The sequence below is a fragment of the Cavia porcellus genome, unplaced genomic scaffold (assembly GCF_034190915.1).
Source record: "Cavia porcellus strain 051 isolate PalLab524CR breed Dunkin Hartley unplaced genomic scaffold, mCavPor4.1 scaffold_21, whole genome shotgun sequence".
Lineage (NCBI taxonomy): Eukaryota > Metazoa > Chordata > Mammalia > Rodentia > Caviidae > Cavia > Cavia porcellus.
In genome coordinates, this window is record NW_026947504.1 from 33,225,287 (window position 1) to 33,235,068 (window position 9,782).

General features: G+C 38.2%; 1 protein-coding gene across 5 annotated transcripts; it reads right to left on the minus strand.

Moving 5' to 3' along the window:
* Positions 1-811: 811 nt before the first annotated feature.
* On the minus strand, positions 812-9,524 carry Rnf6 (ring finger protein 6). 5 transcript variants are annotated; one of them, XM_023560457.2, is made up of 5 exons: positions 8,623-9,524; positions 7,873-7,954; positions 6,155-6,365; positions 5,095-5,190; positions 812-3,573 (listed from the first exon to the last, which is right to left on the minus strand). In XM_023560457.2, exons 3-5 carry the CDS (start codon positions 6,345-6,347, stop codon positions 1,820-1,822), a joined length of 2,043 nt encoding a protein of 680 aa, XP_023416225.2. In that variant the 5' UTR covers positions 6,348-6,365; positions 7,873-7,954; positions 8,623-9,524; the 3' UTR covers positions 812-1,819. The 5 variants fall into 5 exon arrangements, with proteins under 5 accessions (XP_023416225.2, XP_063088607.1, XP_063088606.1 ...); XM_063232537.1 differs by lacking the exon at positions 8,623-9,524 and adding an exon at positions 8,390-8,599; XM_063232536.1 differs by lacking the exon at positions 8,623-9,524 and adding an exon at positions 8,336-8,599.
* Positions 9,525-9,782: the final 258 nt, after the last annotated feature.

A 9,782-nucleotide genomic window follows, 5' to 3' on the forward strand; every position in this document is an offset into this window, starting at 1 on the left:
TGTTTGGTAAAATAAAAACTCCTTAGTCTGGTATATAAAACCATGAAATCAGGCCCAAATCAACTACTCCTGTGCTCTAAAACTAGCCGGGCATGATGGCAGACGCCTGTAATCCCAGCACTCGGGAGGCTGAGGCAAGAGGATTGTTGTGAGTTTGAGACCAGCCTAGGCTACAAAGTGAGCTCAAGGCCAATCTGAACTGCATAGCAAGACCCTGTCACAAAAAAAAAAAAAAAAAAAAAGTCAGTCATGGTGACACATGCCTGTAATCCCAGCACATGGGAGGCTGAGGTAAGAGGACTGCTGTGAGTTCGGGGCCAGCCCTGTCTCGGAAAAAAAATAAAATAAAAAAATAAATAAAACTGACCTACATTAGTTATTTACCCCAACATTGTATCTCTTACAAAAATCTTTCAGTTGGTGTTAAAGGTGCCCCCTAACCACTAACTTAATGAATTAAATATAATCACTAAACAGAAAAAAAAAAAAATGAGAAAATGTTCCTAAATCTCTCAGAATCTGGCCTTCCAGTATTGTTCCTATGATTCTGCCCTTTTGTACATGCAGTATCAGCACAAGAAAATTGTTATATATTCATAAGCAAACATGAAAGGAAGAACTATAACCCGTAAATTGATTTTTAACTTCTAAGAGCAAATATATCTTTTCCATGAATATAAGGACCATCCACCATCAGGGGAAACCTCAACACTTACTGCACCTGCAGTGCTCACTACAGAAATCAAAATCTAGGGGAATGAATGTGCCACAATGATGCAACAAAAAAAACAAAAATAGCTCACATACAGTCTTTGTTTTAGTTATTTATTGGTAGAAATAGATCTTCAATGCATACTTTATGTTCAGATAAATTCTACATTGTCTTAAGGTTTTCTCTTTCACATTATTTGGCGTTACTTGGTCTCCACATGAACTTAATGTGTTATCTATGCATCTGATTCTGTGTAACTTATTTTTAGATTTTTTAAACTAAATTTGAGAAACCATGCATACTGTATACCTCACGTAACCCAAAGAAATTTTTGCACATTTCAAAAAAAAAGCTGAACTCAAATAATCTGTATGTTCTAAATTCCCCATGTTCCATTTCTGAATGAAGAAATACTCAATTCAGTATTACATATTGCTTGCTAATAAATCAGATTGTCAGAGACGCTTCAGTAAATTATCTCTATTTCAAAGTTATATCTTAATCTACTTTCAGAGATGATCTTGTCAATATTAAACATTGTGCCATATGCAGTATTAGCTTAAAAGCTTAAATAACAATCAGACTTGCAGTTTTTAAGACAGTATATTTTAACCTTAAAATTATGTATCTATATATACACATAAGGTATGCTGCATATTATCATTTCAGGTAACTTAAATATACATAGTAAACATTCTGCCAAACATTCTTTGAAAGGCTTAGACACTAATGTCTAGACATAGTACCAAGCTTAAGAAACTTAAAAACCCAAGTGAAGTCTACAATAATATTAAGAAAAGGGAAAGAATTTTAACTCACTGAACTGTGCAGATACAAAAGTGCTTAGCATGACAAAATTACCAAAATAAAAACAATTTAAAGATTATTTGGTTCTAGCAATATTAACTATTCTGTACTTTTGGATAATTTAACATTTTTATTTTAAATTTATATAAATTCTTCTCTTTTAACAAGTTAAAAAAAGCACACAAAAATAGTTCAAACTATAATCTTATTTTTCATCCTGGTTAGCTCATTACAACTCAACAAATGAATGTTTAAACACTCAACTCTATTAAAATACAACTTTGAATAGATTCCATCATTTCACCCGTCATTTGCTATGTCAGACCCAGCATATACAGGCTGCCGACAGATTGGACAAGTGCAATTCTCTGACAGCCATCGGTCAATACAGTGAATGTGAAATTCGTGCATACAAGGTAACTGCCTGAGCTTGTTTCCAGTTACATAGTCACTGATACAAACACTACAAACCTTACCTATTTCACTGTCAATACCACTATGCCCATAGTTTCGGGTGGAAAGATTGTCAATCTGCTCTTTGGTTAAACCATGTATTTGATCATCATCACCTTCATTTAATAAAAAGAAGTGTGCAAGGCGAAGAATAGGTAGTGTTCCAGTTTCTACAAAACTGTTTGAATTTTGCAACTGCCTAATACTCCTACCGTCACTGGTTCTATATTGAGGCTCAATGGACTCATTTTCACCTAGCATTTCAGTGCTGTCTCCTTGGGCTTGCCTGTATTGAAAGGAACTTTCACTGTGCAGGCTGGTGTAATCAACTATACCTAAACTACTCAGTTCTGGCAAATGCTGACCATGTCTCTGAATCTCTAACTCTGACTCTGACTCAGTCTCCATTAGAGAACTCAGTTCTCCAAACCCAGTCATGATCTGCCTAAAAATTGACCGAAGAGCCAGTGAGGATGGCTCAACAAGGTCACTGTCAGAAATCCTCCGAAGAGGAACTGTTATGGTACTAACATAGGTTCGAATGCCTGAGCGCTCTAAACGAGAAATAGTTCTGCGAAAGCCTCCACTATCACTTTCAATAGTGACTGTGTTTTCTGCTAGCCCTGTTCTAGATCGGGTCCTGTTTGCAATACTATCCCGATCTCTATTTTCTCCAGGACGAATCCTTCTTACTTGTAGGTCCAGTGTAATTGTTGGATGCCGTCTCACAGCGGGCAAGAATCTGCTGGATTCTTCCCCTTCTTCTACTGTTATTCTTGACACAAGTCTTGAATTAGAGAATTGGGAATATGCAGTGCCGCTATGTTCTCTATCTGGATCTAAAAAGACCTGAGTTATACCTCTTCTCCTCACAGACCTCCTAACAGTTTGCTGTGAAGGTCTACTTTCCCTTTGGGGATTATAAACCGTGCCACTCTGTCTCTGAATTGGTGAACGGCTTCTGCTATTGAAAGTAGACTGCAATCTTATTGGCTCTAATCTTTGGTTTGTATTCCTCACTGTAACATTAGTTCTAGCCCCGTTTTCCCAAATATGTGCTGCTCCAAATCTCTGCCCCTCCCTTTGCCTGAGTTCACTACCAACTGACTGACCTGCTTGACTACTGTAGTTACTGCGTGAAGCACTACTTCTAGGGACACCAACTCTTCTCCCAGTTCTATTTCTTAACCTTCCCAGTGCTGAGTGAGATCCACTGACTGAATTCTGCCTCCTTGACCCAAGCCTAATCCTTGGAAGGTTGGAATTACCACCACTGGAATTCACTGAGGTTTGGCTTCTTGTTCTCCTAGCCACAGGACTAGCTGATCTCTGTTGCCTATTTCTAGTGTGACCTCTATCAGTATCTGGAAGTGAAATACCCATAACATCTCTCCCATGAATTTCAGATCCTCTACTGTCATGATTTATGTGAATTTCCAGACTAAACCGAAACTCTCCACTGCTTGGGTTTGTTCGACTCACAGCTCTCCAGGTTTGGTTCCCATTTTGTCCACTTCGAGTCGCGTTGCCAGTAAGACGAAAGGCGTGCAGCCATTCTAGCAAAGAATCTTCATTCGAACTTTCTCTAGGGACTGCTGCGTCTGGAAAGCAAATTGGATAAATCTAGAATCAATTCCTAGAATGTTTTTAGCTCTTCAGTGAAAGCTTACAAAGAAAAAGTTTGTAATAAAGAATATGTATGCATTTTAATGAAAAGTGGTAAAAAACCTTGAAATTTCTAAATGAAAAGCACGTACTGTACGCATATTCTAAAAATTAAAATACTACTTATATAACTATAAAACTTTAAATACTATTTAAAAAGTTGTGGAGAAATCTTTGCTCCTACTTTCCGTTATTGACAAAATATTGCAGCAAATTAGAAATAACATCCAACACCAAATTCTATACTTAAATTGTTTTATTTACATACTACTACCAATAAAACACATTGGCCAACTTTATGTAAAATTCACCCCCATCTGTGGATAAGCCAACTTAATCAACATTTTTGCAACAAAGTATTTTTTATGATCCTAGGAATTTTATATCTCTGGAACTTTATAAAAATGTGCATCTCAAGAAATTACTATGAATATACTGTTAGAACCACATTAGTTGTCCTTGTGTGAAGCCAGAAGACTACAGCAAGTTACTTTATCTATAGTTGTATCTTAGTCTGTAAGTTGAAGATAGTATCAAACTCTGAAGAGGATAAAATAAGGCATTATATACGAAATAATTTACATTATATCTGGGACATAGAAAACATTCAATAAATGTTAACTACTATACACAATAAATACATTTACAGTGTAAACTTCATGAAGACAAATATTTTCATCTTTTTTTTAAAATGGTATGGGGAATCAAACCCAGGGGAACTCCACCATTGAGCTATATTCCAGTCATTTAAAAAAATTTTTTTAGGGCCAGGGATTTAGCTCAGTGGCATAAGCGCTCACCTGGCAAGCGTAAGGTTGTGAGTTTGATCCTCAGTACCAAAAAAAAAATAAAACTTTTTTTAATTTTGAGGGTCTCGCTAAGTTCACCAAGTAGGATTTGAACTTGCAATGCCTCTTGGCTCATGCTCCCAAATTACTGGAATTCTAGAAGTATGTCACTGTGCTCAGCATTTTTTACTAATCACTGGTTAATCTCTAATAGTATCTCTTTAGTAGTATCTGGTACGAACCAGACTCACAGTTAATATTGTTGAATGAATCAATGTGACAACCAGTATATCCAAGATAAACTTCTTTGACAATTTGACAATTGACCTGGACACTGTGCCAAGCCTAAAGTTATATATATTTGTAACCAGTGAATCACATGAAGTACAAACACAATGAAAGGCATTTTGATGCACATTAACTACAGACTTTAACTTTAGAGTTTTTCTCAAAAATAACTATTAAGTGAGATTTTAGTTTCAATTCATTATCGAAATCCCTCTCATAAATACTTTTTTAAATAATGCAGTTAAAGTTGAAAGCTAAGTCAACAAAACAAAGAGCAACTTTAGCTGGAAAACATTAAAAATAAACATGTAAGATACAGTATTTTCATTCCTACCACTATTCCAGTCAAGTCTGTTCCTTACAGAAAGGGCTCAACAGTACCTCTGTTAATTGTCCCAGGTCTCAAGTCAGCCTGAGAGGCCAGCTGCTCCTTCACGCCGTCTAACCGCTGTTGTAGTTCTTCTGATGTTATTTCTCCTGAAACAGTGAAATCCTGCTTATTTAAAATTTTTAAATTATTAACTTTTATGAGAATTCTTGAAGATTAAGATTACTCTTTAACCACCAATAAATGACAATGTCTTAGTATTTTCTCACGTTCTGTAAGTGAAGACAGTTAAAATTTACAACTGACAAAAATACACTTCCATTTGGTTAAGGATTATTACTATTTTATTAGAATTTATTAAAATAATATTAAATTTGAATAATTGGTAAGACACAGTCCATACATTCAGAATCTATGAGCTATTAATTCTGTACATTTATGTCACAGGTAAAAAAAAATTAAAAAGGGAATTTTTCTAGAGAAAATTGTTAAGCATTTGTTTACTTGAATTTCATTATATGGGCCTTCAACATACAATATATAAAGATAGCAATTTCAGTTAGTTTCATTTATAAAATGAATTTGTGAAAATTCATGGAGCATATTAGATTTTAAAATTAATCTAGCTGAATAAATACCTCAACTTAGAAATGGGGCTTAAATATTTTATTTGTACAAATATTATGTAAGAACTAGGACTACAAATGTGAACATTTAACATGTGAACTTTAAATGTGAACATGTTGTGCATATCAACCTGTTATTTTAGCATCTGTATATCTCATATGATTAACTACTTACACAAAAGTAAAAAAATATAAAATACAGAAAAAGTAAACCAGGGATTTTCTACTGTTTAAAGTTTTTTTAGTAGTACAGATTTTCAGTATGTAATGATTACATTCATTGTGGGGAGCGATTGTTACACACATATATAATGTATCTGAATTTTCTTTTTTATCCTCTTTCCCTCTCTTCTCCCTCTTACCTCCCTCCATCTCTTGGTCCCCCCCCCTTCCCTTTAAACTCACAAAAATATATAAATGTCTCCTTATTTTGAAATTTGCCTCTTACTCATAAAAAAAGTGTCTCCTCTTTTTACCCGTTTCTTACCAGGGGTGCCCAAAAGGTTGTGGTCTCTCATTAGCCGATAATCTTCATCATTGAGCTCATTAATAAACTGGTAATAGGCTTCTTCTCTAAGGAGGCGTTCCTGCTGCCATCTTCTCCCATTTTCATGATGATTATGGTCCTGAGATAAGGTTTCTTCACCACCACTACCTGATCTAGATCTAGACTGATTCATATTGAGGCTCCTAGCTTCCTGTTCAAACATACCCAAAATTCAAGGAATTAGTTAGACTACATATGGCTTTGCATTTTTAACTCAGACTTTTTGTTGTTGTTAAATTTTGTTTCCTACTCAAATAACTTCATTTGTCAAATCTTACAGTGAGGAATTTGATAAAATGAAAAATAATTTCTATGACAGAGCACACAATTGGACCAACTACTTTGCCTAAAGTCACTGTTTAGTCAGACCTAATTTGAGTTGAACAAATATTTCTCACTTCTGAATACCAAAATGATTATCTTGTTAAAACAAAAACAAAACTTCTTTAACTAACTCTCTGGTAAAGTTGATCCCTTTAAAGACCCTTGTTTGTTTTAAATTATCTTGATTATTTCATGTCAAAAAACAAATTTTAGGCTGGAACTATGCATGTTCTTTACCTAAAAAGCAAAGGGTTACTGGGAGAGTACAATTTACATTTTTTTTCTAGTAAGATATTCCTTCTAAAATAAGGTTTATAAGTGTAATAATGCAAACTACTTTTTAAGTAAGAATAACTAACCCTGTTATGTCTACTGCAGAAGCTCTGAGGTGCTCTCCTCTTAAAATCTAACAGGAAGACTTTGAAACCCAACAGGGAACACTATCATGCACCATGCAGGCTCTGAGGACTGTGAAAGTACAAAGAGCACTGTGCTGCATCCTAGCCAGCCTCATCACTCAGGCTGGGATGATATCTCTGAGTGCCAGTGAAAGTTCTGATATTTGAAACAAATGTTATTTTTTGGATTACATTTAAATGTCACTTTTAAACTATAAGGAAATCAAGGAAGAAGACTATGTAAATATAAATATTTTGGAATGCTGTAAACAGATCAATTTAGCAAGTCATGGTCAAACTTTCACACTTGAACAGAAAAATGCCTTTTAAAAAATCTAGATCCCCAGACCTCATGCCCAATTCCTAGTTATAATTTTTCAAGGTGGGTCCCTGTCATCACTACCTAATTTGGATAATTGTGGATCTAATAAATTATTCTTTGAAAAATTTTCCTGTGTCACTAAGGGGAACGTGTAATGAAGCACCTTACTCAATGGAAGCTGGAGTTCAAATGACTACGCTGCCAAGAAAGTAACTGCTTCACCTCTACCACTAGAAATACACCAGGAGTTTAGTAATGCTGTCCAAAAGTGAAGTGGGCCCAGGAGTCCAAAATGGGAATAAGCAAATATTCAAGTTCACATGTAGTCTTACATTAAATAACAAATTCAAGATTGATATAGTGGCTGTTATGTATACTTTGAAACACCTATTAACAATGTCCACTCAAATGCTAATGACATTACTCAAAACTCAAGACTGTACATTTCTAGAACAGTCGAGATTGTAAACACGCAAGGACCATATTTTGCAGGCATAGCAGTAGGATGATTTTTATATTAACAGTTTAAAAAGCCAAAACCTAACACAAAATCAAGTTATTCAAATATTATTCAAACTTATTCTTGTACATTTAACCACAATTAAAGTGAATACCTTATTTTCCTTTCAACACGCTTTAACATATGGAACGGTACCCATCCTTCAGTTGTTTGTGCCTTTTTTGAGAGCTGCCCATCTGAAGCAATAAAGGAAACTTAATTATTAAAAAAAATTGCCTCTGGATACCAAGAAAGTCAAAGCGAACTCTCCAGAGCGTTTTGTTACACATCTAAAATAATATCGCCATACAATTAGGTCATAAAACGGCTCCCGCAAGACTTTTCTCGAACAGCAAATTCAAGCCTAGCCTCCTAGGCGGTCATTGCTCCTGGAATTACGTCCCTTGCTCTCTCCACGGCCTGCCTTCCTATTACGGTCCCATTCGGACGTAGGCAGGGCTGGGTGACTCCGGTTTAGTTCTAAACCTTCACTTTCTGGTTCCTTCCCCCAACCTCTCCCACCCCCACACGCCCGTCCAGCCACTGGTTCTTTTCGCGACTTGAGAAGGAAGGTCCACCTGGGAAACCACGCCTCACAAAAACAAACAAACCGGACCGCGGACCCAGCCAACCTCTTCTCAATGGAGACTCAAAGTAACGCTTTCCTCAACGACCCACGATTCCCACAGGGAGGGAGGTGACAGGCGACACGTCTGAACCAATCAGCAGCCAGCGAAGTTCATTAGCAGAGCAGTTAACCAATCAAAAAAGAGGCGGGACCGCCCGAAAGGATGGACTTCCGCTGGATCTTCCGGAAGTAGCGGGAGACAGAACTTCCGCCTAGTCCCCGCCCCTGCCAACCCACCTCGCCGAGAGCTCGGCGGCCGCCTCCAGAGAACAGAGTCTTCGGTGGCCGACTGTCCTCGCCTGCACCTGGGCTGTGGCTGGGACGCAGAAGGGGCTGCCGGCTCCGGAGGCCGCTGCGCCCCCGAAGCTGGAAGTTCGTGCTGCAGCTTGGCTTCGTCCTTAGTGCTGGAGGAGAGGCTGGCGAGTAAGCCGCTGAAGAGACGCGCTAAGCGTTAACTTTTGTGTCTCGCCCTCGGCTAGGCTGCCTCATCTGAGGAGAAACTAGCAGCGGGCCGGAAGCTCGTGAGTGCGTCCGGAAGTTGCGTCCGGCTATGGCGTCCGGCTGGAGGCACGGTGCCGGCCTGCCCCGTTCCGTCCTCCCTAGGGCGCGGTTACAGAGCCCCCTAGAGTCCAAGGACTTCGCTGCTCCGAGCGCGTCGCAATGAGGTGCGCAACCTGCTTTCCACGCACCTCTGCGCCTGGTGTCGCCTGTTACCCAAGGCTGGCGAGAGTGCCACCCGACATCCTGTTCTCTTTACTAACCTGTGTAACGTGCTAACCCCAGCCGGGCCCTTATCGGTGGTGCGTTCTGGGTCCTGGAAATTACAAACCCTAGTATATCTAAAGTGTCCGTGTTTGTGCTTCTTTTGCTAGTTTAGGTTTTCCCGCAGGGAAAGCAGTTTAAACCTTGCCAGCGTTCTTTTTCCTGTTTTTTGTTTTTGTTTTTGTTTTTTTGGGTTTTTTTTTTTTTTTTCTGAGATGTGAGACATACACAACTTACCTTTAGTTAAGATCCTGACTAATCAGTCTCCGCGTACCACCCCGGACATCCAAATGACCTCATTCTGCGTCCCGTCATTTTGATTTTCGTTTTGTGATACTGAGGGATTGCCCAGGACCTTTGCCCTAACACACGTTTGTATTTTGAAACAGAGTCGGGTTACTCAGTAAAGTATTGAACTTGCCATCTTCCTTCCTCAGCCTCCCAGAGTGCTTTATTATTTTTTTGTTTTTTAAAAGCAGAATATATTTATTGAGAGAACGAAAGTTTCTGACAGACAGAAGAGGGTCTCAAGTGGGTTGCCAAAGACTGTCTTTTCTAGGCACTTTTATAGAGCGAAGCCACAAAGTGAGGCAAGTCTAAGGTGGAGAAGATGTGGGAACTCGCCAGGTGGGCGT

What these genes read in the sequence shown, in the direction of transcription:
- Rnf6 (XM_063232535.1), bottom strand. Translation starts at nt 6,377, where the DNA reads ATGTTTGAACAGGAAGCTAGGAGCCTCAATATGAATCAGTCTAGATCT. An exon ending in CAACCTTTTGGGCACCCCTG is followed by an intron (nt 5,191 to 6,154) that starts GTAAGAAACGGG and finishes TCACTGTTTCAG; the next exon opens with GAGAAATAACATCAGAAGAA. An exon ending in ACCTGGGACAATTAACAGAG is followed by an intron (nt 3,574 to 5,094) that starts GTACTGTTGAGC and finishes TTTGCTTTCCAG; the next exon opens with ACGCAGCAGTCCCTAGAGAA.